General features: G+C 36.9%; 2 protein-coding genes across 11 annotated transcripts in view; both read left to right on the forward strand.

Moving 5' to 3' along the window:
- The window catches only part of LOC138702916 (collagen alpha-2(IV) chain-like), a 157,129-nt gene that overhangs the window by 66,243 nt on the left and 63,628 nt on the right, over positions 1 to 27,258 (forward strand). The gene's annotated exons all lie outside the window — the stretch shown is intronic.
- Positions 3,311 to 5,190, forward strand: LOC138702676 (uncharacterized). The gene has a single exon (XM_069830002.1). It carries the CDS (start codon positions 4,062 to 4,064, stop codon positions 4,821 to 4,823), a length of 762 nt encoding a protein of 253 aa, XP_069686103.1. The 5' UTR covers positions 3,311 to 4,061; the 3' UTR covers positions 4,824 to 5,190.

The following is a 27,258-nucleotide window of genomic DNA, read 5'->3' on the forward strand; positions in this document are numbered from 1 at the left end:
GATAATATTAAAATGGATTTGAGGGAGGTGGGATATGATGGTAGAGACTGGATTAATCTTGCTCAGGATAGGGACCAATGGTGGGCTTATGTGAGGGCGGCAATGAACCTCTGGGTTCCTTAAAAGCCAGTAAGTAAGTAAGTAAGTAAGTAAGTAAGTAAGTAACTATTATTAATATTATTATTATTATTATTATTATTATTATTATTATTATTATTAAACCTTATTTTTGATCGGTTATTTAAAGTCGCTTTATCAACTACAGGGTTATTTGGCGTAAATGTAATTCGTGATACCCAGATGATTTTTAACGAGATGAGCCCGAAAATTTTTATTTATTTAACTAGCTAGCTAGTGAGAACAAATTTAAATTATTAAACGAAAATGTTTCTAGCCACTACCGTAAGAGCCAGACTAGTGTACGGTGTGGTCTTAGTCAATAATATAACATAACATTTACAAGCGCAGTTTACTACATACAGTAAATTCCGAGTTTGCAAAGATATTGGCCTATTTATTCACTTTTTTATTGAAGTAATTGTAGCCTATTGAGCAAATATTGCGATGATTAAAAAATATACATTTTTTTGTGATTTTTTAGGAAAATATGCACTTCGTCATTGTAATTTTGACTTCACTCGGTGCACTACAAATCTAGAAACTGGGATGTCATAAGGTCACGTGTCTCCTTCCTCCTTCCACCAAGGTCAAGTAGTGCATTATCAAAAGATGTAGAAATATAGACGGAATTTCAGTAACCTTATACATCACTACAATATGATCGAAAGAAAAGCCAGGTCATATAAAACAGAATGGGGCTTGAATTATTTTGTTGCGTACAAAGACATGAGTACGAGTATGTATTGCGTAGTATACAATAAAACACTCTCATCCATAAAGATGTACAACGATCGAAAGAATTTCACTTAAAAACAAGAACCATTTATATTATTAATTAAAATCATTGAAAATTGTAAATTTCTCCTTTGATCAGTTTCGGCATCATTATTTCTTCATCTACTCTTTCCAACACAGCTTCGTTTCTTATTCTGTCTGTAAATTTCACACGCTCAGCTCTTCTCCATATCCACATTTCAAATGCTTCGATCCACTTTTCTTCACTTCATCGTAATACACTCAGGGACAAAAAAAACCGGACACTTTAATATTTGCTGGTATTTTTCAAAACATTATCTTCTCATACAATATTATGGTAGTCATCTGTTGTTATGGAGACGTGTATACATTGTTGATTGTTTTTTGTTTTATGAACAAGCCATTACAACCAAATATTCCAATTTTGCTTTCGGAGTCTCAGCTATAACAATTTTGTCTCAACCATTTTGTGCTTCATTATCGTTATCATTCGTTATTTCTTTATTTTTACATTTTCTGAGTTTAAGTGGTGTTGTAACATTTGTCTTAAAACAAGATGCGACCTGAAGATGTGGCTCGAGTTGTAGCCCTTTACGATGATGGACGCAGTGTACGTTACATTGCAAATGTTATGAATATGGCTAGAAGCATAACCCATGATGTCATAAAACGGTATAGAGAGAGACCCTAGAATATACCAGAAGACCAGGTTCGGGTCGTCCAAGAGCTACAAATCCAAATGAAGACAGGTATATGGTGTTGAGAGTTCTTAGGGAGCACAACCTGCCAGCTACTAGTGTAGCCCAGCAATTTGTTAACATGCATGGACGCCCAATTTCGGCCAAAACAGTTAGAAGGAGATTGAAAGCAAGTGGACTGATATCAAGTAGACCTGCAACTGGTCCCAGACTTCTCAGGATGCATCGAGTTGAACGACTGCGTTTTGCAAATGATCACAGGGATTGGAGAAATGAACAATGGAGCTGTGTTCTATTCACCGATGAGTCCCGTTTCAATCTGTGCTCACCTGATGGACGTGAAAGAGTTTGGAGAAGGAGGGGAGAACGATTTTCACAGTGTTGCATTTCCGAAAATATGCCGTATGTAGGTGGTGGAGTGATGGTTTGGGCAGGAGTGTGTACGGATGCTCGTACAGAGTTGGTTTTTGTTGAAAATGGAAGACTAACAGCTGATAGGTATATAAATGAATGTTTGGCTGATCATGTTGTGCCATTTGGCCAATTTATAGCCGATAATTTTGTTTTAATGCATGATAATGCATGGCCGCATATTGCCCATGTGGTCGGAGATTATCTCCAAGAAGTGGGAATCCATGTTCTTCCATGGCCAGCAAGGAGTCCAGACATGAACCCAATTGAACACGTGTGGGACATGCTGGGACGGCGTGTTAAGAATAGACGACCGAGACCAGAATCGTTACAAGAGTTGAGGCGAGCACTTGGCGAAAAATGGGAACTTATTCCTCAAGAAGACATTGCTAACCAAATTGAGAGCATGCCAAGACGTATGGATGCAGTTATTCAAGCCAGAGGGGGTAATATCCGTTACTAAAAAGAGTTTTTAATGTTTAAGGCACCATAAATTGAAAAAAAAAACAGTTAGACCAAACGATGCCATAGTTATACGCCCTTTGTAATTTTTTGTAAATTTTCTCATCAGAGATTTTTTTTTCAAATGTTGTCGTATAAGGCGCTAAATGAAACATTATTTTGTTTAAATGGGTTTTGTTTCATTTTAAAATAATTGGCAACAAAATACAAGCAAATATAGAAGTGTCCGGTATTTTTTGTCCCTGAGTGTATAATGTTGTAATAAAACAGACATTTTTACTGACATGTTGTTTTGTTTCGTCATTTTAAGGGGTTAGGTACAGCTTAAGGGAGTAAAATTTTGGAAATATTCAACATTTTTTTTCCCTTCATTACTGTATCTTGTACAATAACGAAAATTAGTATGTGTAAAACACTGTTCTTCTGTTATATAATAAACATATTTTTACGATTAAAAAATCTTATTTCTAATTTTTTTTTTCAAAATTCAAAGTTCACTGTGCAGTGATGAAGCGTTTCCCTCATAACTCAAAAAGTATCCAACATTCTGTGATGAAATTTTTGTGTGTGTATTAATGCATGTCATATCTACAATATGATGCAAAATCACTTCTCTACCTTTAATAGATTGTCTGATAAAAAATAAATTCATTTTAAAAAATGGTCCAATTAAAAATAATGGAGATAATTATTACAGTTGTCTGAACACTATTTATTGATAAAATAAATAAAATAATAAAACTGGTTAGAAACCATACATGTTTCGGGGACTATGCTCCCCCATCTTCAGTGGTTGTACCACGACTACGGTGTAGATGTTCTACCGCGTGTCGTATCTTAAAGAGGACTGACAGTCACGCGGTAGAACATCTACACCATAGTCGTGGTACAACCACTGAAGATGGGGGAGCATAGCCCCCGAGACATGTATGGTTTGTAACCAGTTTTATTATTTTATTTATTTTATGAACAAATAGTGTTCAGAAAACTGTAATAATTATCTCCATTATTTTTAATCTTCACTTATGAACACTGTTGTATTTTGACCTTTTAAGTATTTAAAAATGGTCCAATATTTAACACAAAATAAAAATATATTGTTTATTAAGCAATGTAGTTGAAAGAGCATGATATATTATTGTAAACATGAGTTTCAGCAATAAGATAAAAGAGAGAGCATGAAAAAGTTAACAAGTTTATGAGTTATGAAGGAAACGCTTCATCACTGCACAGTGAACGTTGAATTTTGAAAAAAAAAAAAATAGATTTTTTTAATCGTAAATATATTTTTTCATATAGTAGAAGGATAGTGTTTTACACATACCAATTTTCATTATTGTACAAGATACAGTAATGGAGGAAAAAATGTTGAATATTTCCAAAAAAATTACTGTTGTAAGCTGTACCTTAATTTAATTCACATGTAAATGCAGGAAACATAGACAGTAATTTTAGTAAATATTAATGTACAGAGGAAATGTTCGTCATTGGTCGCGTCATCGCTGTGTGGATTTTGTTTCAACAACAATGTACAACAGCTACTATAACAATAACTCGTAGAACCTAGGAAACGCAAAGTCTAACTGCAGATGATGTGACTTGAAAATATGCGTGATGGTGAGAACACAAAAAATTACGTCGCGGGATTCGACCCAGAAGCGCAAGGGCTGCAAACTTTCGTCCACTTCCAGTAACAGAGTCGAAAAGCGCAGGATAATGCCATCGTCTGCAAGACGCGTGACTGGAAACGACACCGGTAACAATAGGCGCAGCGTCAACCCTTTCTTTAACCATCTGGCGTCTCTGAAGAAGAAGCTTCGGGGTTGCGATGCCGTGGACATCGCGGTGGAAGGCGGACGACTCTGGAATTGTATGAGTCAAAAGAGCAAGCAAAAGTACTACAACATGGCGCGCGAGGCCAGGAATACGACTCAAGAGCTCACCACCTGTAACTCTTCGTCCAATTCCAGAAACAAAGGCCAAAAGCGGAAGACATCGGCATCGGTCCCGAAATGCGAGACTTTGGATGACGAGGGTCCAACTAAACGCAGCATTAATCCCTTCTTCAACTACCTGGCCTGTCTGAGGAAGACGCTACGAGGCAGGAATGCCGTGGACATCTCGGTGGAAGATGGTCGACGCTGGAAACGTATGAGTCAAGAGAACAAGCAAAAGTACTACAACATGGCGCGCGAGGCCAGGAGAACGACTCAAGAGCTCACCAACGAAGACCAAAAGCGCAAGATGTCGGCAGTCGCGGTGGAAGGCTGTCGACACTGGAATCGTAGGATTCAAAGGAGCAAAGAAAAGTACCACGAAATGGCACGTAAGGCAGGACTCTGCAAGTGCGTGAGAAATGATGACTCTGGAATCTAAACGAAATTACTTCTGTGTACACATGCCACTATAGAAATTGTCATGTTCGTATGAAAATATAAATTTCCGAGTTTGCAAAGATATTGGTCTATTTATTCACTTTCTTATTGAAGTAATTGTAGCCTACTGAGCAAATATTTATAATTAATTTTTTTATTTAATCTGACAGGATTAAGGCCATAAGGCCTTCTCTTCCATCCTATCAGACAGCACATATAAATACGAAAAAGAAATACAAACACTGATGAAAATAATACAAATTAAGTTAAAGCCCTGTAGAGGGTCTACACAGTCAAAAGAACACTACAGAGCTCTCATCGAGCTAATACAAGAAAAAAGAAAGAAAACAGAGATAGCAATGATGATATTGATAACTGACAATAATAATAATAATAATAATAATAATAATAATAATAATAATCTATACTAATAATAAATCTGTAACCGAAATTTTTCTGGTAATTTTCGATTTTCCAAAAATAATTCTTCCTAACATATACAATTAACCACCCTGAAACCGAAAATCGCTTTTTTGAAATTTTTGTTTGTATGTCTGTCTGTATGTTTGTTACCTTTTCACGCGATAATGGCTGAACGGATTTCGATGAAAATTGGAATATAAATTAAGTTCGTTGTAACTTAGATTTTAGGCTATATGGCATTCAAAATACATTATTTAAAAGGGGGGTTATAAGGGGGCCTCAATTAAATAAATCGAAATATCTAGCTTATTATTGATTTTTGTGAAAAGTGGTACATAACAAAAGAAAAGTTTCTTTAAAAATAATTTCCGATAAGTTTTATTCCTTGACAAATTTTGATAGAACTGATATTTAATGAGATAAATGAGTTTCAAAATTAAAATAACTGCCATCTAAGGCCGTGTAATGAATTAAAAAACAAATGACTTGGACTATAAGGGCCTTGGACAGCAACAATCGAAAGCTATGAAAGATAGCCTACAGATATTGTTTCTTTGTTTGTATGAAGTAATATCAGAAGCTAAATTAACCGATTTGTATAATTAATTATTAATTCACCATTGGAAAGTGTAGTTTCTCTAGATGGACATAATGCTATAATGTTATTACAGTAACTTCTGAGTGAATCGAGGACAGGTAAGATTAAAATAGCTTCTTATGCACAGAAAACTTGATAGGCTATTCTGTACATTCGTTTCCTGTATTTCCTAAAATAATTTTTATGACCAAATGAGTGGTCTCTGGATCAAAATGATCGCATTTTAATTATGCAAATACAATTTAAATTAAGTAACATAATAAACGATTTATCCTTATATCAAACACGAATGTTCCCTGGATCAAATGTCCTATTTTAATTATGTAATTACTTTATATTTATTTCTAACGGGTGCAGCGGAGCGCACGGGTACGGCTAGTAATAATAATAATAATAATAATAATAATAATAATAATAAATAACATATTAATTGTCAATTTTACAACAGCATAGTTACAATATTTACTATATGTCATGGGTTAAGGTGAAGTTGCGCAACCTAACACGCGTTCAACAAGCAATTCCACGAACTAGAATGTGATTTTTTAATTTAAATTTGAATTTTGATATTGTCCGACAGTCTCTGACATGGTCAGGGAGAGAATTCCAGAGGCGTGGAATAGATATTCTGAAAGATGATGAGTAGAAGGATGTTCTGTGCAGAGGAATAGAGAGAAGGTACATGTTCTGGGTTCGAGGTAGTGAAAGGTAAACAAAACGAGATGCTAGGTAAGATTAAAAAAAATATACATTTTTTTTTGTAATTTTTTAGGAAAACATGCACTTCGTGATTGTAATTTTGACTTCACTCAGTGCACTACAATGACTTAATAATAATAAGCAATTTCCATGATTCGATTTCATTTTTTTATATTGAAACTTCGATATCCTCCCACAACACACACTGGAAAGATGTCAGATTTGCGTGCATTATTTCATGATGAAATGTATGTGGAAAATGAAATAATTTTACAATAATACACGCAGCAACATACCTAGTAAATATTGATATTCTCTAAGTTTTTTTTTTTACTCTATTTATTTTATTTTAACTAGCTAGCTAGTGAGTACAAATTAGAATTATAAAACAAAAATGTTTCTAGCCACTACCGTAAGAGCCAGACTAGTGTACGGTGTGGTCTTAGTCAATAATATAACATAACATTTACAAACACAGTTTACTACATGCAGTAAGTAACTTAATTCAAAACAATATAGTAATATACGTTACAAGAGCGGTATGTTGACGTTTTCATGTTCGAGGAAAAGATTGAAAAAGCGAAACGTAGTTGAGCTTTTTTATAATTTCCGAGAACATGAAAACAAACATACCGCTCGTGTATCGTACATTATTTTGTGCGAAGATCGTTTATTACATACCTGAAAGACGAATTTCTAATTAGTTGCAATGAAATCTCCATGTTGGTTTCTGTTTAATGACGGCAACTTCGGAAAACCAAAATATCTTTCTTCAACATTGTTACTATAAAATGTTTTCTGTGTTTACTATACTCCAGCAGGCCGTGATATACGTCTGTCCTTTTTCCCCCAGTCTATAAATGCGAACTTAAAACAAACGGTAAGGTTATGTAATGATTTATTTTTCATTTTAATATTTTAACAATATTATTTATATAACATATTGCAGTAATAACATCGGCATCTGGAATCTCGTTGATTTTTTCACGGCTTCCTTATTGTTACTTGTATCAGGAATGCAATAAGTTTCGTGGAGTAGTAGACTTTACTTAATTTTTGCAAATATTTAAAAACAATAATTAACATTGCAATTTAGGTGAAATTGCAGTGGTAAGTTTCCAATTTATAATTATTACTATGTTAAACGTCTCTAAAAATAATATGTTAAAAGCCTAAAGCAGTAAAATGAATGTGGCGCTTAAGCGGTAAGAAGAGGGAAATTGTTATGTGTGTTACGTTGGGAATACTGAATGTGGTATTTCACACTTACCGCGTATTGGTTCTGTGCGGAAAACAAGCAAATACGCACGATCTCGCACAAAATAACATACAAGAGCAAAAAAAGAGAGAGAGAGAGAGAGAGAGAGAGAGAGAGAGAAAGAGAAAAAAAAACATTTAAAATAAATTGACAATGAGACAGAACCCAGTGATATTCAATAGAAACATGAATATAGTCGACAGATATAAAAGGTAAAAAATATACATTTGTTAATATTATATAGCCTATCATGAATAATTTTATAAATTTCTTTTTTAAAAGCCTCAATTTTAAAATATTTCAAATTTTGGAAAATGTTTTGTAATTTTATTATAAAGTCTTGCGCCGAAACTAGAACCACGTTTATGAGCTGCACTTGTCCGCCATGTGATTACCAGACATTTGCCTTAGAGTTGGAGTAAAACTCGGAAAAAATGGATAGATACTTAACTTTTCTATACTGCATGTTTTAACAACGAGGAAATACTTTTCCTTGTTGTATTCCCAATGTCCTTCTTGTTTTTCTCTTGTTTTCCTGTCTTCATCTTGCTCTCCTTGTAATCTCTTTGTTCTCCTTAACTTCCTCCTGTTATAATATTGTCTTTCTTTCATCTTGTTGTTTTCCTCTTCCTCTCGTTGTCTTCCCTTTGTTCTCCTTTCCTTGTCATCCCCTTATTTTCCTTGTATTCCCATTATTCTCTTTGTATTAGAATTTTTCTCTTTGTATTTCCCTTGTTCTCCTTGTCTTCCCACATTGTTTTACGTGTATTCCTCTCGATGTAATTGTCTTCTCCTTCTTTTCTTGTATTCTTCCTTTTCTCCTTGTATTCCTCTTGTCCTCTCTTTAATCCCCTTGTTCTCCTTAAGTTGCTCTTGTTCTTCTTACCTTACCCTTGTTCTGCCTATATTCCCACTTTTCTTCTTGTCTTACTCTTCCTTGCTTTATGTTCATCTTGTTCTCCTTGCCCTCCCCTTGTTCTCCTTGTGTTTCCCTTGTTATCCTTGCCTTCCCCTTGGTCTCATTTTCTTTCCCTTGATTTAACCCATTGTTCTTCATGTATTTCCTTTGTTCTCATTGTTTTTATTTGTTTTTCATGTATTCTCTCTGTTTTACATATATTCACCTTGTTCTCCTTGCCATCTCCTTGTTTTACCTCATTGTTCACCACGTAATTCCTTCGTTCTTATTGTTTTCTCCTAGTTGTCCATGTATTCCCCTTGTTATCCTTGTATTCTCTTTGTTTCATTTCTGGCATCATCTACATAAAGGTCCACACGTGTGGAGTAACGGCTAGCGCGCCTGGCAGCGAAAGCAAGTGACCCGGATTCGATTTCCGGTTAGTACAAGTTGCCTGGTTGAGGTTTTCCGGGGTTTTTCTTCGACCCAATATGAGCAAATGCTGGATAACTTTCGGTGCTGAACCCCGGACTCATTTCACCGGTATTATCACCTTCATCTCATTCAGACGCTAAATAACCTAAGATGTTGATAAAGCGTTGTAAAATAACCTACCAAAATAAAAAAAATATCTACATAAAGCTGTGCACCTATCAATTTTTTTAATACAGTTGATCTATAAAGTTGTCCAGAGTTTAAAGTGATAGGGGGTACATCAGGGAATCGAGCGGGCGACAGTCCTCTTGAACACTGTATAGGCTGGAGTTCGTGTTGGTTGAGTGTGCTGTCTCAGAATCCTGCTGGAAAAGGCTAAAGCACGCTACTTAAGCCTGAAGGCGAACAGTTTTTTTTAGAATCTTCTTCTTATTTTGAGTGTATATATTTAATAATATTTTACATTAGCAATGTTTCTCGAATGACCGATACTGCGTTGTCCGTGTAAACAGCGTGTTGAAGCGTGTCTGCTGGTAGACAAATTTGCCGCTTTCCGGTCGAGAAATAAAATGCTCACCCAGTAGTTAAAATCAATTAATGCCTTGTTTATTAAAGCACATTGTATGTGAAATTCTGTCTTTACAAACCTGTTAGTAACACTTTCCTGCATTCCTCTACTCGACATTTAATTTTATAAATTACTGAGTAGATTCCACTCCAAACTAACATGTCTTCAGGTAGAGTCCTCATTAAAACGTTTCTTTTCAAATATAGAGGCTGTTCACATGAGATGAGGTAATGATATGATGATAACGGAGCAGTAGTGAACTGAAACAAAGTTGGTCCAGAATAATCGTCCTTCACCCGTGTTGTACTCCATAAATCTGCGCATGGCCTGGAGCTGTTCCCACGCGTCGCTCCTCTAACCTGTTCTACAAAGCGCCGCTCTCAGCACATCAGTTGCGTCACGCAGAACTAAACCTGCAGCTGCAGGTGCTGAAGAGCAACTTTGTCTTTCTCCATAGGGATTTGGCATAAACTTCGCTAGAACTTGGTTCAGATCGCAGGAAGAAATATCTTTCCCATCACAGAAGCTCCGAGTGGTAATGTGTACAACCATGTTACCACAGATTTGGTATAGACCTACAGTTTGTTTGCTGGGGGGGATCTGCGCTGGGGCGCACGTTCGATTCTCGCTTGGGATGATTACCTGATTGGATTTAACATACAACCACGTTTTTTCCTCACTAGATATGGCAAAGCGAACAAGGGGAATACAATGAGAATAAGGGGAATACAAGGAGAAAAAGGGGAAGGTAATAGGAATAAGGGAAATACACGAAGAACAAGAAAAACTCAGTGAGAACAAGGTGAAGACAAGGAGAACAAGGGGAAGACAAGGAGAACAAGGGGAAGACTGAGAAGAATAGGAAGGCAAGGAAAACAAAAATAATACAAGGAAAATGAAGGGAATACAAGGATAACAAGGAGAGTAAAAGGATAGTACAAGGAGAACAAGGAAAAGGCAAGGAGAACAATGGCATGACAAGAAAGACAAGGGGGATACACAGAGAACAATGTGGGAAAAGAAGAAGAAGACAAGGAGGGGAAGATATGGAGATATGGATGAGTAACTTTGCAATTGACTGTCACATAAAATGGGACCCTACTCTCACCTTTAACCCTCAAATTGGCAAAATTTCATTTCACACACACTAGTTTATTAAACCGTGTCGGACTGTAAAGAAAACAACTATCGCAATGTCCATATTTTATATGTTGTACAATATTATAGTATTGTGAAATTTTAATTTTCCTACCAATTTTTTTTTCTATTGTTCTCTTAAAATTACAGCATATAGCCTATTAACCTGTTGTATCCTATAGGATACTTTGCGAATTTAAAGGTTAACTACTTGCAAATGGAAAGAGAGAATAACATTGTGAAGGCAACGAGAACAATAGTAAGACATGGAGAACAATGGGAAGGAAGGTAAGGAGAAGAACAGAAAGACAAGAATAACAAGGGGAAATAAAGGGATAACAAGGGGACTACAGGGAAATGACGAGGAGAACAAGGGGAAATGATAAGAGAACAAATGGGAGAAAGGTAAAGACAAGGAAAACAAGGAAAGACAAGAAGAACAATGGGAAGATAAAACAACAAAGGGAATACCAGGAGAACAAGGGGAAGAGAAGTAGAACAAGGGAATACAAGGAACACAATTGGAATACATGGAGAACCAGGGAATACAAAAAGAACTATGGAAAACAAGGAGAAAATGGGAAGGCAAGAACAAGGATAAGACGAGGAAAACAATGGATATACAAACAGAGCTATGGAAATGAGGGGAATACAAGGAAAATAGAGGCAAGACGATGAGAACAAAGGGGAGACTGTGAGAACAATGGATACGAGTATACAAGGACAACATGAGAGGGGTTTGCATTTTTATGTGACTGTCTTATCCCCTCCTCCACGTATCGTTCACCGTGAATGTAAGTTAGATCGAAGCGCTGTTTTCCTAAAGAAAACCTGTACACTTACTCTACCGTGTGTTTTTGTGATATAGTACATAGGATTTAACATTGTCATGAGAAACTTATGCATAAAAACAATGCAGAAATAACTTAATCTGTGGGCCGTGTTTGGAAATCATCAGGCTTTGATAATTTGTAAACAAGAGAACATTATCTATGGTTGCTAAGTTCAATTCTGATGTTCTCTTGTTTTACAAATTATCAAAGTCTGCTCATTTTAAACATAGCCCAACATCATCTATGGTTGCTAAGTAAAATCATGATGTTCTCTTGTTTTACAAATTATCAAAGTCTGCTCATTTTAAACATAGCCCAACATCATCTATGGTTGCTAAGTAAAATCATGATGTTCTCTTGTTTTACAAATTATCAAAGTCTGCTCATTTTAAACATAGCCCAACATCATCTATGGTTGCTAAGTAAAATCATGATGTTCTCTTGTTTTACAAATTATCAAAGTCTGCTCATTTTAAACATAGCCCAACATCATCTATGGTTGCTAAGTAAAATCATGATGTTCTCTTGTTTTACAAATTATCAAAGTCTGCTCATTTTAAACATAGCCCAACATCATCTGTGGTTGCTAAGTAAAATCATGATGTTCTCTTGTTTTACAAATTATCAAAGTCTGCTCATTTTAAACTTAGCCCACTGATTAAATTATTCCTAAACTGTTTTTATACATAGGTTTCTTATGGCAATGTTAAATCACTATGATCTAGGCTATATCCAGAAAAGTACACGGTATATTTAGAATCGACATACCAAGGCACCCGGGCTCTTGCAAGGTCGTGTTGACTATGGCCGTAAAACTGCAGTCCTACAAATCACGTATTAGTAACCATAGCAACGTGCTTGTAGGACTGACTGGGCATTCCCAGCGGGGACCCGGATCTCCCTGCTCTTGACTTTTTGAGCATTCTATTTTATTCCAACGACCGTCTCAAAGAAACGATGCGCAAAACTCAATGAGCCAGGGAATGCCAACCATAACACTTCGATACGAATTCAAGTCTGGTTTTTATTTTCCTCATTTTGATGATGCCACCGTTGCTTGTGGATTTCCCCGAGACGGAATTCAGACAGCAAAGTGAACGTATATTTCAAATAAAAGTGCTGGAAGATCGTGGTACAACACTTTTTGGATATTTTAGACATCCAAAAATGTTTAAGTTGAAAGTGGACAACACTTGGAAACAAACAATGACCACTTCTCTCCAAATGAATTCCTGCCAGCTAATTGTCTTTCACATCTTCACGTCGTCCTCATAACCATATTCGTCCTCATCCTTCTCGTCACCAGTCCGTCACCCAAAGCATTGAAAAAAAAAAAAAAAACTTTGCATAATTGTAACTGAAAGACGAACTCTGCACAGTCATTAATAACAAATCCACCGCGAAGGCTGGCGTTCTTCCGGGTCTGGTGCTGAAGCACGTGCGTTTACATCACAATGGAGGCAGGTGACGCATTCCGGTCATGCGCAGTTCTTGTTTCAAAACCCCTGGCTGCTCGTCAAAAGATCGTCCAGGACAGATTCCGCCACCCTCGTACCCGAGACGGACCTTCTGCTGAAAACCGTTCCCATTCGGTACGTGGGATATGTTTTCCACGATTTAACTTTCTTACTTCATAGAGAATAGTTTATATAGGGCGATTAAAATATTTCTTAAAAAGTGCATCGTACTGTAATGAATAGGAACAGTAATCAATCTGCTGTATTCTGAACTGCATAATGCAAGGCCCAAAACGGACAAGATCGGCGTACAATGTGAAAAACGCAAATCTAGCTGTTCCCATAGCAACCAAACGTTTTGTATGAAACAAATGAAACTGAATAAAAACTAAATAAGATGAAGTAGCCTATTTATTGACACTGCAAATGGGTAAATACCCGGTGGCAGTGGTAACTAATTACACTTAATAAGTACAATAATTAATAATAAATTACAATTCATAATATTAATAATAAAATAATAGTAGTAATATATAATAATATTAACAAGGAGCATCCTAAATTAAATGAATCACTTAATATAAAATAATTAAAGTAAATCTAATTTATATATTAACCCTAAGTTCGAACTTAAAACCACGAGTATATACTTTTTATGTTATGTTTATATATGCACAAGTACCTTTCAGCACTACACTCATTTCGCTATCAATTCACTCACTGCACTGGAACTATGAAACATTTCACTGACACTCTCCTGATTTCACTGTTCAAATACTTTGCATGACCACTGTAAACTATAGAACTTAACTGACAAACACACTTCACAGACACAACACACTGTCCACACCTGTGCAGTAACGGTTAGCGCGTGTAGCTGGGAAACCAGGTGCCCGGGTTCGATTCCCGGTCGGGGGAAGTTACCTGGTTGATGTTTTTTTCCGGGGTTTTCCCTCAACCCAATGTGAACATACGCTGGGTAACTTTCGGTGTTGGACCTCGGACGTTGATTGGTTGAAAGACGTCCTTTCGTACCGTTTTATTGGTCAAAAGTAGTATGACATAGTAAAAGTGTAATGCCAATGTAAACTTCTCAGTATGCAAGGGTTATTTTTAAATAAGACAGATTTTCATGGACTAGTAACTCGTATGTGTTAAAAGAAAATATCATTGTTTTAGTTAATACAAAAAAATCCGAAGATGACCGAAAATAGGTCGAAACATGTTAAGAAGGTGCGTTAATAATATTTAACACAAGAAAGTTCTTATCATATTCCGAAGTGATACAGTGTTAAAAGTTGTGTAATCAAGATGTATTCAAAAAAATCATTAATATAATGATATTTCAAAATTGTCTTTTATTCAATACAATAAGGGCAGTTTTAATGTCAAATTGACATGGCTGCCTTATATTTCTTACATATAAAAGTTCTTCCATATACAAACATTTCATAAGAACATTTTGAGAAACATAAATCTAATAACGAAATAGATAAACCTAAAAAAAAAAAAAAAAAAAAACAGGAATTTCTAGACTTCAATATTTTTTGCACCCACCTCCTCAATTTATTGTTCTGTAAATCGTGAAATTTGTGTTTGTAGATAGCAATTTGGAACTTAATAACTCACTGACCACATAATAACATATATTTACATTTTTAATTCCAGGTTTTATTTCTTTATAAATTACCGAAAAAATTATTCAAACAAGTGAAATTCGGCTATATAATTCAGTCGCTAATAACAGCATTAAATTTTAGTGTCTGTTTTACTATTGTATTCTATTGTTTTCTTCGAAAGCAGAGGATATAAATAAAGTCCTTGGCCTCCTGCAATGCGTAGTTCATGGATAAACAACTGACAATAGCCTGTGGAAATTATAATGAATGAAACATCAAAATCAGAGATATATTTGAGGTTATAATATTTCTCTAAACTATATACTTTCATAATAAAAATTACAACTTATTACAATTCAATGTTCACAGTTTGAAGACGCTGTGTTCTAAATCTCGCCATGATTTCTTTCGTAATATCGTTTCCTCGAAAGCAGACCTTGGCCTCATTGGAGTAAAACAATTGCACGTAGCTGTAAGGACTACCGCCTTAGCATGGTAATCGACATACTATGAGTATAGTATGATTGTTATTTACTTTTTATTTTATACCATTAAGCTTACTTGTTGGCTAAGAGGAGTTTGAATGAAATTTATCAACACAGTAACTTCTACATCTTAAAATGGAATCACATCCTTTTTGATAGTTTATATTTTTAGTAGGTTATTTTACGACGCTTTATCAACATCTTAGGTTATTTAACGTCTGAATGAAATGAAGGTGATAACGCCGGTGAAATGAGTCCGGAGTCCAGCACCGAAAGTCACCCAGCATTTGCTCATATTGGGCTGAGGGAAAACCCCGAAAAAAACTTCAACCAGGTAACTTGTCCCGACCGGGAATCGAACCTGGGCCACCTGGTTTCGCGGCCAGACGCGCTAACCGTTACTTCACAGGTGTGGACTTGATAGTTTTTTTATATTTTTTAGTAGGTTATTTTACGACGCTTTGTCAACATCTTCGGTTATTTAGCGCCTGAATGATATGAAGGTGATAATGCAGGTGAAATGAGCCCGGGTCCAACACCGAAAGTTACCCAGCATTTGCTCATATTGGGTTGAGGGAAAACCCCGAAAAAAAACCTCAACCAAGTAACTTGTCCCGACCGGGAATCGAACCTGGGCCATCTGGTTTCGCGGCCAGACGCGCTAACCGTTACTTCACAGGTGTGGACTTGATAGTTTTTTAAATTTTTTTAGTAGGTTATTTTACGACGCTTTATCAACATCTTCGGTTATTTAGCGCCTGAATGATATGAAGGTGATAATGCAGGTGGAATGAGCCTGGGTCCAACACCGAAAGTTACCCAGCATTTGCTCATATTGGGTTGAGGGAAAACCCCGAAAAAAAACCTCAACCAGGTAACTTGTCCCGACCGGGAATCGAACCTGGGCCACCTGGTTTCGCGGCCAGACGCGCTAACCGTTACTTCACAGGTGTGGACTTGATAGTTTTTTTATATTTTTTAGTAGGTTATTTTACGACGCTTTGTCAACATCTTCGGTTATTTAGCGCCTGAATGAGATGAAGGTGATAATACCGGTGAAATGAGCCCTGGGTCCAACACCGAAAGTTACCCAGCATTTGCTCATATTGGGTTGAGGGAAAACCCCGAAAAAAAACCTCAACCAGGTAACTTGTCCCGACCGGGAATCGAACCTGGGCCACCTGGTTTCGCGGCCAGACGCGCTAACCGTTACTTCACAGGTGTGGACTTGATAGTTTTTTTATTTTTTTAGTAGGTTATTTTACGACGCTTTATCAACATCTTCGGTTATTTAGCGCCTGAAGGAGGTGAAGGTGATAATACCGGTGAAATGAGCCCGGCGTCCAACATCGAAAGTTACCCAGCATTTGCACATATTGGGTTGAGGGAAAACCCCGAAAAAAACCTCAACCAGGTAACTTGTTCCGACCGGGAATCGAACCTGGGCCACCTGGTTTCGCGGCCAGACGCGCTAACCGTTACTTCACAGGTGTGGACTCGATAGTTTTTTTTTATTTTTTTTTAGTAGGTTATTTTACGACGCTTTATCAACATCTTCGGTTATTTAGCGCCTGAATGAGATGAAGGTGATAATGCAGGTGAAATGAGCCCGGGGTCCAACACCGAAAGTCACCCAGCATTTGCTCATATTGGGCTGAGGGAAAACCCCGAAAAAAACCTCAACCAAGTAACTTGTCCCGACCGGGAATCGAACCTGGGCCATCTGGTTTCGCGGCCAGACGCGCTAACCGTTACTTCACAGGTGTGGACTCGATAGTTTTTTTTTATTTTTTTTAGTAGGTTATTTTACGACGCTTTATCAATATCTTCGGTTATTTAGCGCCTGAATGAGATGAAGGTGATAATACCGGTGAAATGAGCCCTGGGTCCAACACCGAAAGTCACCCAGCATTTGCTCATATTGGGCTGAGGGAAAACCCCGAAAAAAACCTCAACCAAGTAACTTGTCCCGACCGGGAATCGAACCTGGGCCATCTGGTTTCGTGGCCAGACGCGCTAACCGTTACTTCACAGGTGTGGACTTGATAGTTTTTTAAATTTTTTTAGTAGGTTATTTTACGACGCTTTATCAACATCTTCGGTTATTTAGCGCCTGAATGAGATGAAGGTGATAATACCGGTGAAATGAGCCCGGCGTCCAACACCGAAAGTTACCCAGCATTTGCTCATATTGGGTTGAGGGAAAACCCCGAAAAAACCTTAACCAGGTAACTTGTCCCGACCGGGAATCGAACCTGGTCCACCTGGTTTCGCGGCCAGACGCTCTAACCGTTACTTCACAGGTGTGGACTTGATAGTTTTTTTATATTTTTTAGTAGGTTATTTTACGACGCTTTGTCAACATCTTCGGTTATTTAGCGCCTGAATGAGATGAAGGTGATAATACCGGTGAAATGAGCCCGGCGTCCAACACCGAAAGTTACCCAGCATTTGCTCATATTGGGTTGAGGGAAAACCCCGAAAAAACCTTAACCAGGTAACTTGTCCCGACCGGGAATCGAACCTGGGCCACCTGGTTTCGCGGCCAGACGCTCTAACCGTTACTTCACAGGTGTGGACTTGATAGTTTTTTTATATTTTTTAGTAGGTTATTTTACGACGCTTTGTCAACATCTTCGGTTATTTAGCGCCTGAATGAGATGAAGGTGATAATACCGGTGAAATGAGCCCTGGGTCCAACACCGAAAGTTACCCACCATTTGCTCATATTGGGTTGAGGGGAAACCCCGAAAAAAACCTCAACCAGGTAACTTGTCCCGACCGGGAATCGAACCTGGGCCACCTGGTTTCGCGGCCAGACGCGCTAACCGTTACTTCACAGGTGTGGACTCGATAGTTTTTTTTTATTTTTTTTAGTAGGTTATTTTACGACGCTTTGTCAACATCTTCGGTTATTTAGCGCCTGAATGAGATGAAGGTGATAATACCGGTGAAATGAGCCCTGGGTCCAACACCGAAAGTCACCCAGCATTTGCTCATATTGGGCTGAGGGAAAACCCCGAAAAAAACCTCAACCAAGTAACTTGTCCCGACCGGGAATCGAACCTGGGCCACCTGGTTTCGCGGCCAGACGCGCTAACCGTTACTCCACAGGTGTGGACTTGATAGTTTATATGTCGATAAATATTATATAGACATTTTGTCAGGGGATTCGTAAAATCCTTGCAATTGAAGAGTACAGAGGAAAAAGCCTGATAAATCACGTTTTACTGTTTTCTAAAGGACAGCAAGTAAAAAGTTTCAATTCCCATTATATTGTATTATCTTTGAGTTATCATTCTTCAGATTTCTTTGGACTAATGTGGTGGTTATTCTGTACAGCTAAAGTACACAAATCTACATTAACTGAGGTATTGCATGCATGCTGAGGTATTTGGAGTTTTCAAGTTTTTCTCCTGTGCTCTTTAATTGAAGCGTTGGGCTATGTTACAATTTTTTAAAATAGAGTTTTTAATGAAATAATGCTCTGTGATGCATCTTTCCAATTATTAATATTAATTTGTCTGGATCCTTTTTTTATATTTATATAGTCGGTCAATATCTACCGTAGAAATCGTCACTGTGTAGCAATCGTCCATTTTACGTAATATATCAACCGAAACCTGATACACAGAGTTCAAGTACCCAGTATTCGTAAAGAGAACAAACTCCCGTGAAATAACTCCCGATACGATGTAAACAACTGGATACGCCTAGAAGTGTCTAGTGATATAGACCGTTGTTCCAACCAAACAACTCATGGTTGCAAATCGTGTAGAAGCGCCTCTGATATAGATATAGAAAAAAAAATATTTTCTGTTATGAAAACTTTTTCAAAAAATTCATTTATTGTAGGAAAAAATTAATTATTTAGTGAATTTTTGGATAGAGTTAGATAGTATCTGAAAAACTTCTTCAGCAGTTATTACTTAAAAAAACTTAAAATTGTTTAACGACACGTTAAAAGTGTTAAAATTTTTGAAAAAGGTTATGTACCTTAGACACACGGCCCGTTTCGACGCCGGTTCTGCGTCATCTTCAGTGTCCTACGAACTACTGATGTTCCTGTACTTTAAGTTTAAAAATTTGTGGCAGCTCGTTCACGCATTATAACCCACATTTTTTTTGCCATTTTCTAAAATTCTTTTGTGTTTAAAATTCGCGACAAATTGACTCAGGACCGCCAATGCCACTTACATCATAACATTGAGAATTGGTAACACTGGTCAATCAGGTTATTCCCCCCATTTTTAGTAATCAGCTGTGGAGTTTGCTACAAGAATGGGCAAGTTAGACTTCTTCCTTGAAAAACTGAAAATGTGTCGAAATTCAGTGAGTGTGGACGTGAAGTGGCAGATTATTGGGATGTGAAAGAATGACTGGAGATACTATTTAACTCTATTCCAAAATTCATTTATCTACGTACATCCCCTCACTAGAACAATGTGAAATATACAGACACACGAAAACTCACCCCAACGAAATTCTCAACACACAACTCAATTTCAGAACAAACACACTCTTTGACTCTACATTATACCACACGAACACACCCTCACAGGAAACAAAACAAGAGGCGCCAAGACCAACAACGATCAGTTCTGAGGATGACCCATAAATAGGTCGAAACATGTAAACAAAGTACGATAGAATTTAACAAAGAAAGTCTTATCATACATATTCCGAACAAAATGTGATTTTTCAGTAAGTTTTAATATCAGAAAAGCTGTATAAACCACAGTTTTAAGGATAGAGAGATTGGGTTTGCAGTAAAAAAAAAATTCATTTTTCACAGGAATTTGATCTCTGTATAAACATAAGGGGTTTTGACATAAATTAAGGGTTCAGAGCCATAGTGGGCCAAGCGCCATTTATTAAAAACGGAGAAAGGAAGGGTTAAAGTTAAGTGAATACCACAGTTTAATGAAGATTGACATATCATTTAGTTTGAGTATGTATACTTTATATTACTTGCTATAGGCCTATATTTTCATTGAATTATGGTGATATTTTCATTTTAACCCTTGTTTTCTACGGTTTTAGTAAATAGCGCTTGACTCACTATGGTTCTGAACCCTTCAAATATAAGAACAAAAGTAAAACATCTCTTTTGAAGGAGTGTCCTTAAACTTCTAGTAGAAGCTCTATTTACAAGAGTATCAAACTGGGTTCTCCAAGTGGCGAATTTAAGCGAATTTTGGATATTTAATGTTGGTATGCAATCCTTACAAGGTAGATGAAGGAATTGGAGAAATTAAGTCAATCCTTAAATATAGATAATTACGATGATGATGAGGATGATGAAATTCTTATAAACAAATTATATTTTAAAAAATCAAATATAAGTGCTGTAGTTTCTTGTTTTAGGAGAATTTTCTGAATCTTTTCCTCCTTCCGCAGTACAGAAATTAATAACTCTTATGCCAACAATTGCAAGCTACACGACGCTGGTTTTGTGATTTATAGAAACTGTGCCCCGCGAAGAGACACGAGTTTGATCAGCGATGACAACTAATTAACGAGCCAAGTTATTGCCCGGAAACAGTCGAGAGTCGAGCTGCGTTAATTGACCTGTCAGCACCCAGGAAGTACAGAGAGAGTTATTTCAAACACAGCTTGTTCCTTGTATTCCGTATCAGTCCGAAACAAGAAAAAGTCTTGTGTCACTGTATGAAAAATACATTTTCATATTTTATATACATCACCCTGTGAATTCAACGATGAGTGTGTCCGATAGAGGAACATTTTCCTACAAAGAAATGAGCATTCATGCACACCATGCTCATTCAGTAAAACGTTTATGAATAAAATCATTTCGCTAAGTTTCTTTAAATCCAATCGAACTTATATGGTTATACGAATATATCGTTTTAATTAAAAAATATTTCTTATTCAAGAGTGGCCTAATTTCATAGCTGATGAAATACAGAATTTTGAAAGTTTGATCTAATTTTTGGTTTCAATTGAAGTGGGGGCGGGTTCGAGAAAGAAAGTTTAGTTATTTGCATTGACGTCAATGAATAAGACTCCATTTCTTCCTATCGCTTTGCAACTGAAGATGGAGGCAAATTAAAACCTTCGTAACGTTGTTTAATGTATTTAATCGGCAATGAAATTCCAATCCAAACTTCCTACGACAAGATTAACGATTGCAGGCTAGGAATATGCAGTGATTCAGTCCATCGTAATTCAATTTTTATTACAACAATGATTCCATCTGTACCTGTGACGTAATGCTGACTTGCCTTTTATAACAAAAGGTCGTTACTTTCTCGTTTCCTACTTTCTGAGTATTCAGTAATGAACGTAAAAAAATCCGACACAAACTTTTTGTAACGGATGATTTCAGATGTGTCAAACATCAGGATTTTAGTAGACCCAAAATTAAGATAAAACAAGTGAATTTCCTATAATTTCCACTTGAGGCAAAATAGGATACAAGTCGAAAACCGCCATAGACATAGATCAGACGTTAGCACCTTTGGTTCCTGATCTGTAGCTGTGTTCGAACGTAGGTTCGATTCCCACTTGGGTTGATTACCTGGTTGGGTTTTTTCGAGGGTTTTCCCAACTGTAAGGCGAATGTTAGGTAATTTCATAGCCTCATCTCGCTATCATCAATTCCAACAAATAACAATCGAATAATAATAATAATAATAATAATAATAATAATAATAATGTAAAACAGAAGGTAATATTAAAAGGGGAAGTAAAGAAATGTTTTTTGAGCCACAGAAAAGTAACAATTTTGGTAAATTGTATATAAGCCCAAGAGAATATCCCATAAATGTTTTTATTATTATTTATCCATCTGTATGTGAGTAAGTACGCATGTATTGTGCACGCGTATTGCCTTTCCATGCAACCTCCTTACTTTACTTTACTTTTATAGGCGTTTCCACTTTCAGCGGTTGTCTTTTATTCCCCATTTACATTGTTGTCTCTCATCCCAACATCCATTTTCCAACCCTCTAGCCTCCATGGCCTCAGCAACTCCTCCTCTCCATGTAAGTCGAGGTCGTCCCTTTCTTCTCCTCCCTGGGGGTGACCAATTCAAAATTATTTTAGGCCATCGTTCCTCGGGCATCCTCTGAACATGTCCAAACCACTGAAGCCTCCTCCACGAATTATAATAAACTCTTCCAAGTAGGAGATGTATAGGCCTATATGCAGACTTCCCTAGTGTATAGGAATGAATTCGTTCACATTGTTAGATTTATGGGATATGACGTAAACATGTCTATGGCGGTCAGCATGATTTCCGTTCCATCAAATCCTTTGATTTGTTTCTGTTGACATAGGTAGAATATAGGAGTTACATGTCAAAAACTGTTTACATTTATTAGTGAAATATGTTGATTTTTGTGAAAATTAAATAAAAAAGAACAGAATCAGGAATATCACAAAACAATATGAAAATAACAACCCTCTTCCATGGATTTTCATAAGTCCTTCCAATTAAGTTATGTGTATATATATGCGGACTTCCCTTGTATATAAGCATGGACTCGTTCACATTGTTAGGTTTGAGGGATATGGCATACTGCTAAGCATTTCTATGGCTGGTCAATGCAAATAATTCCTTTTCACTAAATCCTTTAATTTTTTATTAATATATGTCGAATATACAGCAGACATTACCACGTCAAAATATTCCGAAAAATTTTCTTTGTTACTGAGTGATACGAGGTGCAATCAATATATTTCCGAACTGCACTTGTATTTATTGTACCGTTAAACATACATCCGCGTTTCACTGAAGATCATTGCTTCCATGCCTGTTGAGTCAGTCTATCAAACAGCGTCAGATTGTCTTTAAGAGCTGAGCTTCTATACGTGATTTTGTGCAAACATGTCAAGGACCTATTCCGATTTTTCCTAAAATCTCTTTATATACGCCTTATTGTTAGTCTTCTTCTCTGCCTTTGAAGTGATGCATTTAGTATAGATTCAGGGTGTTTCCCTGGTTCTAGATAACTTCTCCGGTTCCTAAGTCCTGTGTGTTGCCTACATTCAGGGCAGTCCGGAAACTTATTGATTGCACCTTATATAGGTTTCTGTGACAATTGGGAAAAATAACAACTAGGAGCATCACAAAAGAATATAAAATAAAATGTGAAAATGCTTATCAAATATAATTACAGAGTTCAAATCAACGTAGAGTGTGAAGAAAAATCTCGACTTGCTTCCTAATTAGCTGTGGAACCCGCTGAGTATTTAATGATATTTGTTTGTACAGACAGACGTAATATGCTACCGCGCTTATGGCAGAGAAATCATCGCCTGGCAGGCGGAACACACGTGTGACTTACAGTGTTAGGCACAAATCACCAGTGAAAACAAAGACGTCGGAAGGAAGGACGCGTGCCACTGTCTGCATTCCACAGACGGAGAAAAGCTAATGAAGCGCGGCGACCTTCCTGACATCTGGCGGTGCTTGCCACTGTTAATTGCCGTCGTGCTATGCATAAAAAAAAGGCAAACGTAATACGCAACACTTTCTCCACGCGATCTAGTTAAAAAGTTTCCGTCGTTCTGTAGACTAGCTTTTAAAATTTGATTTTATTAGTAAAAATACAAAATTATATAGGCTAATTAATGTTGATTTCGTGGTGGGATATGGAATTTAAAAATTGAGACGCTTGAAATATTATTATTACCATTTAGTATTATTATTATTTAATTATTATTATTATTATTATTATTATTATTATTATTATTCAGACAATTGCATCAACCATTTTAAAATCTTCATTGAACATAATCAATCACCATCTCTATTCATCTTTATAATATTCAATGTATATTATTTATTTTCAATAAATTTTTATCGTTTTGATAGCTATCAAATCTTGTCGCAGAATATTCATTTTTAAAATTTCATTATGTATTTTTTTAACATTAATTTACATTTTCTTCTTTGTTCATTTGAATTGATTAGGATGCCGATATTTTAAATCCAAGATTTGGACGACTATCATTTCGATGATATTCTCTCTCTTAGGCTCTATGAACACTTTAGGCCAAGGGTAGACAAATCCTAGGCTTCAGGTCGCCATGATGCTTAAATTGTTTTATGTGGCACCTGAAATTTTTATTGAGTTCAAAGTTTTTTAGACTTTGAATTCTTTGAAGGTACTACGAACAATGGTAACAAAAGAAGTCGTAGGAAGAAGTTCGAGTGTGCTATTTATAGTATATTAATATAGTTATATTCTTGCGCATATCAAGATAATTGTCACTAAATATAGGCTACTCGTAGCTTCAGTGAAGATCACTAAACTTCTCTGAGAGTAGGTGTTTGCACTGCATAGATGTATCTTTATTTTAGTTCTCATGGTTTGTGTTCGTAAAGTGTGCTGGCTCCTGAAAATTTTGCATTTTTGCCTATCTTTGCTTTTGATACGAGAACGCTGAACTCTGGAAATGACCTAAGTGTTACCTACATACTACGTACATAATTGAAGAGAATTACATCGGGCTTTCATTTCAAAACTTCCCACTCTAAATAACAATTTAATTACTTACTTACAAATGGCTTTTAAGGAACCCGGAGGTTCATTGCCGCCCTCACATAAGCCCGCCATCGGTCCTTATCCTGAGCAAGATTAAACCAGTCTCTACCATCATATCCCACCTCCCTCAAATCCATTTTAATATTATCCTCCATCTACGTCTCGGCCTCCCCAAAGGTGTTTTTCCCTCCGGTCTCCCAACTAACACTCTATATGCATTTCTGGATTCGCCCATACTTGCTACATGCCCTGCCCATCTCAAAAGTCTGGATTTAATGTTCCTAATTATGTCAGGTGAAGAATACAATGCGTGCAGTTCTGCGTTGTGTAACTTTCTCCATTCTCCTGTAACTTCATTCCTCTTAGGCCCAAATATTTTCCTAAAAACCTTATTCTCAAACACCCTTAATCTCTGTTCCTCTCTCAATTTATTTCAATTAAATTAAATTAAAAAACACGTTAATTCAGATATTGAGGGAGGAATTAAAAACGAGTGTTAATTGCATTTTACGTTTTATTCCCACACCCCCCCCCCCATCACTCACTTTGAAATTTCAAATGGGACCCGCATATTGTGATAACTTATTTAAATTTGAAATGGTATTCAACTGGTTATACTTGTACATATTAGCATACATTTGCTTCACATCTTTTGTTTTTTATCGTGGCCTGGCAACCCGGAGAAGACCTATTTCATAAGATTTAACTTGAATTCGTTAGAAAATATTTAAAATTTACTTACAACAAAAAACTTTTTTTTTCTAAAATGTTCGAAATTTAATTATGAAATGGAATCAAATAAAAGCATAAAATTGATTTTTCCGAGTTAAAGGACTCATTGGTAAGGTCACAAATTGAATAAAACAGATCTTATGCCTAGGGTTCAATTTCATCGATAGAAACGAAATCCAGAGTGTGTCTACCAGTTTCTCAAAAGATGTGAAATGTGTACCCGAGAGGATGGTTCACAGTTTCAACACTTACTAGAAGATAAGAAAATAAATTGCGTTTGTAATGTACCTATAAACTGCGAGATTTTATAGCCTAAAACTCAAGAGTTGAATGCCGTTAAGTGGGCCGTTACTTGCACACGTCACTTTCCGAAATGGGTCTTATTAAGGAAAACCTGTTTCCAGAAGTACACTCGTTATAAATTGGCCAATCACTGTGGTCTTCTGGGCATCCTGCCTAAGGTTTTTCCGTGGTTTTCCTAAGGCGCTAAGACAAATGTCGGGATGAGCCCTAAAAGAAATGGGCCACGGACCTGCACTCATATCCCCATGAATCTCCCTAATTAACAATTACATCTCTCCCCCCTCTTCGAAATTGAGCCATCATATAGCCAAATGGCTGGTCTCGAAATTGAGACAAATCAACAAGGCTCATGACCTCCTACATAATAGCCAAATTGGCTAGTCTCTAATATGAGACAACTCATCCTGCCTAAGGTATTCCGTGGTTTTCCTCAGGCGTAAGACAAATGTCGGGATGAGCCCTATAAGAAATGGGCCACGGACCTATATGCCCCTCCCCATATATATTCCACCTTTATTATAAATTATGTATGCCCTAGTTCAGATAATATTAATAGTCTATTAAACATACGAGGTCACTCAATAAGTCGCAAAATTGAAAGGACAGGGACCTCTCAAATTGCAGCTTAGATTTCACGGCGCTTCTTCCGACGGCCTTCACCTGCTTTGTCATCGAACAACAGATGACGGCGTCTTGCCATCCTAACGGCAAACACCAGCCAACTCCTCCTCGCCCCGTTCCGTGATCAATTGATCAATCTCAGCCCCCCTCGCGTATGTGGTACCTAAGAGGTTACGTCCAATTTCGGCTTCCCCTTCAAAATTTTCTAGAGCTCCTTCAGGGGAGCAGCGTAAACCGGAGTGAGACTAGTGGCCAACAGGCTTGGAGCTCACATATTTAGTTTTGTACAGCCCCCAACCCCTTGCAAGGACGCGTTTTGCGTACCTTTTAAATTTTCCTCCCAATTCTCCTTCGATTTTTCGATTTCGATTTTCGGTCTTCTGGGTTGATTTTTAGTTTATGAGGTGCATAATGGGCTATCTGTACCTAGGTGCTTCAGTAGATGGCTATATCCTAGACCTAGATCCTAGATAAAGAACCAGAAAAAGTTTACCAGAAATCCAAGACCAGGCTGGAAATAGTTGAAATAATATTCTGTTGAAAAACAGCAGGATATATATTTTTTTTACCAGAAGAGAAATGAAGATGTTTTAGAAGAAATCAAGATAAAATCAGTCACCGATAAGATAGAAGATACGAAAATAATTAGTTTGGACACACTTTGAGAATCAACAAAGATGCAAAGAGTAGCATAGCCAAAAACAGAATAAAAACTAAAAAGTTACGAAAGAAATGAAGACTTTTGCCAAGAAAAGTATTTGTTGAGACTCAAGAATCGATAACATGAGATCAGAATGCCATGTTGGCACTATCATTCCAATGGACCCAGACTGGACTTGAAGCTGCGACCCTGGA

The sequence above is a fragment of the Periplaneta americana genome, chromosome 7, assembly GCF_040183065.1.
Source record: "Periplaneta americana isolate PAMFEO1 chromosome 7, P.americana_PAMFEO1_priV1, whole genome shotgun sequence".
In the NCBI taxonomy this organism is placed as follows: Eukaryota; Metazoa; Arthropoda; class Insecta; order Blattodea; family Blattidae; genus Periplaneta; species Periplaneta americana.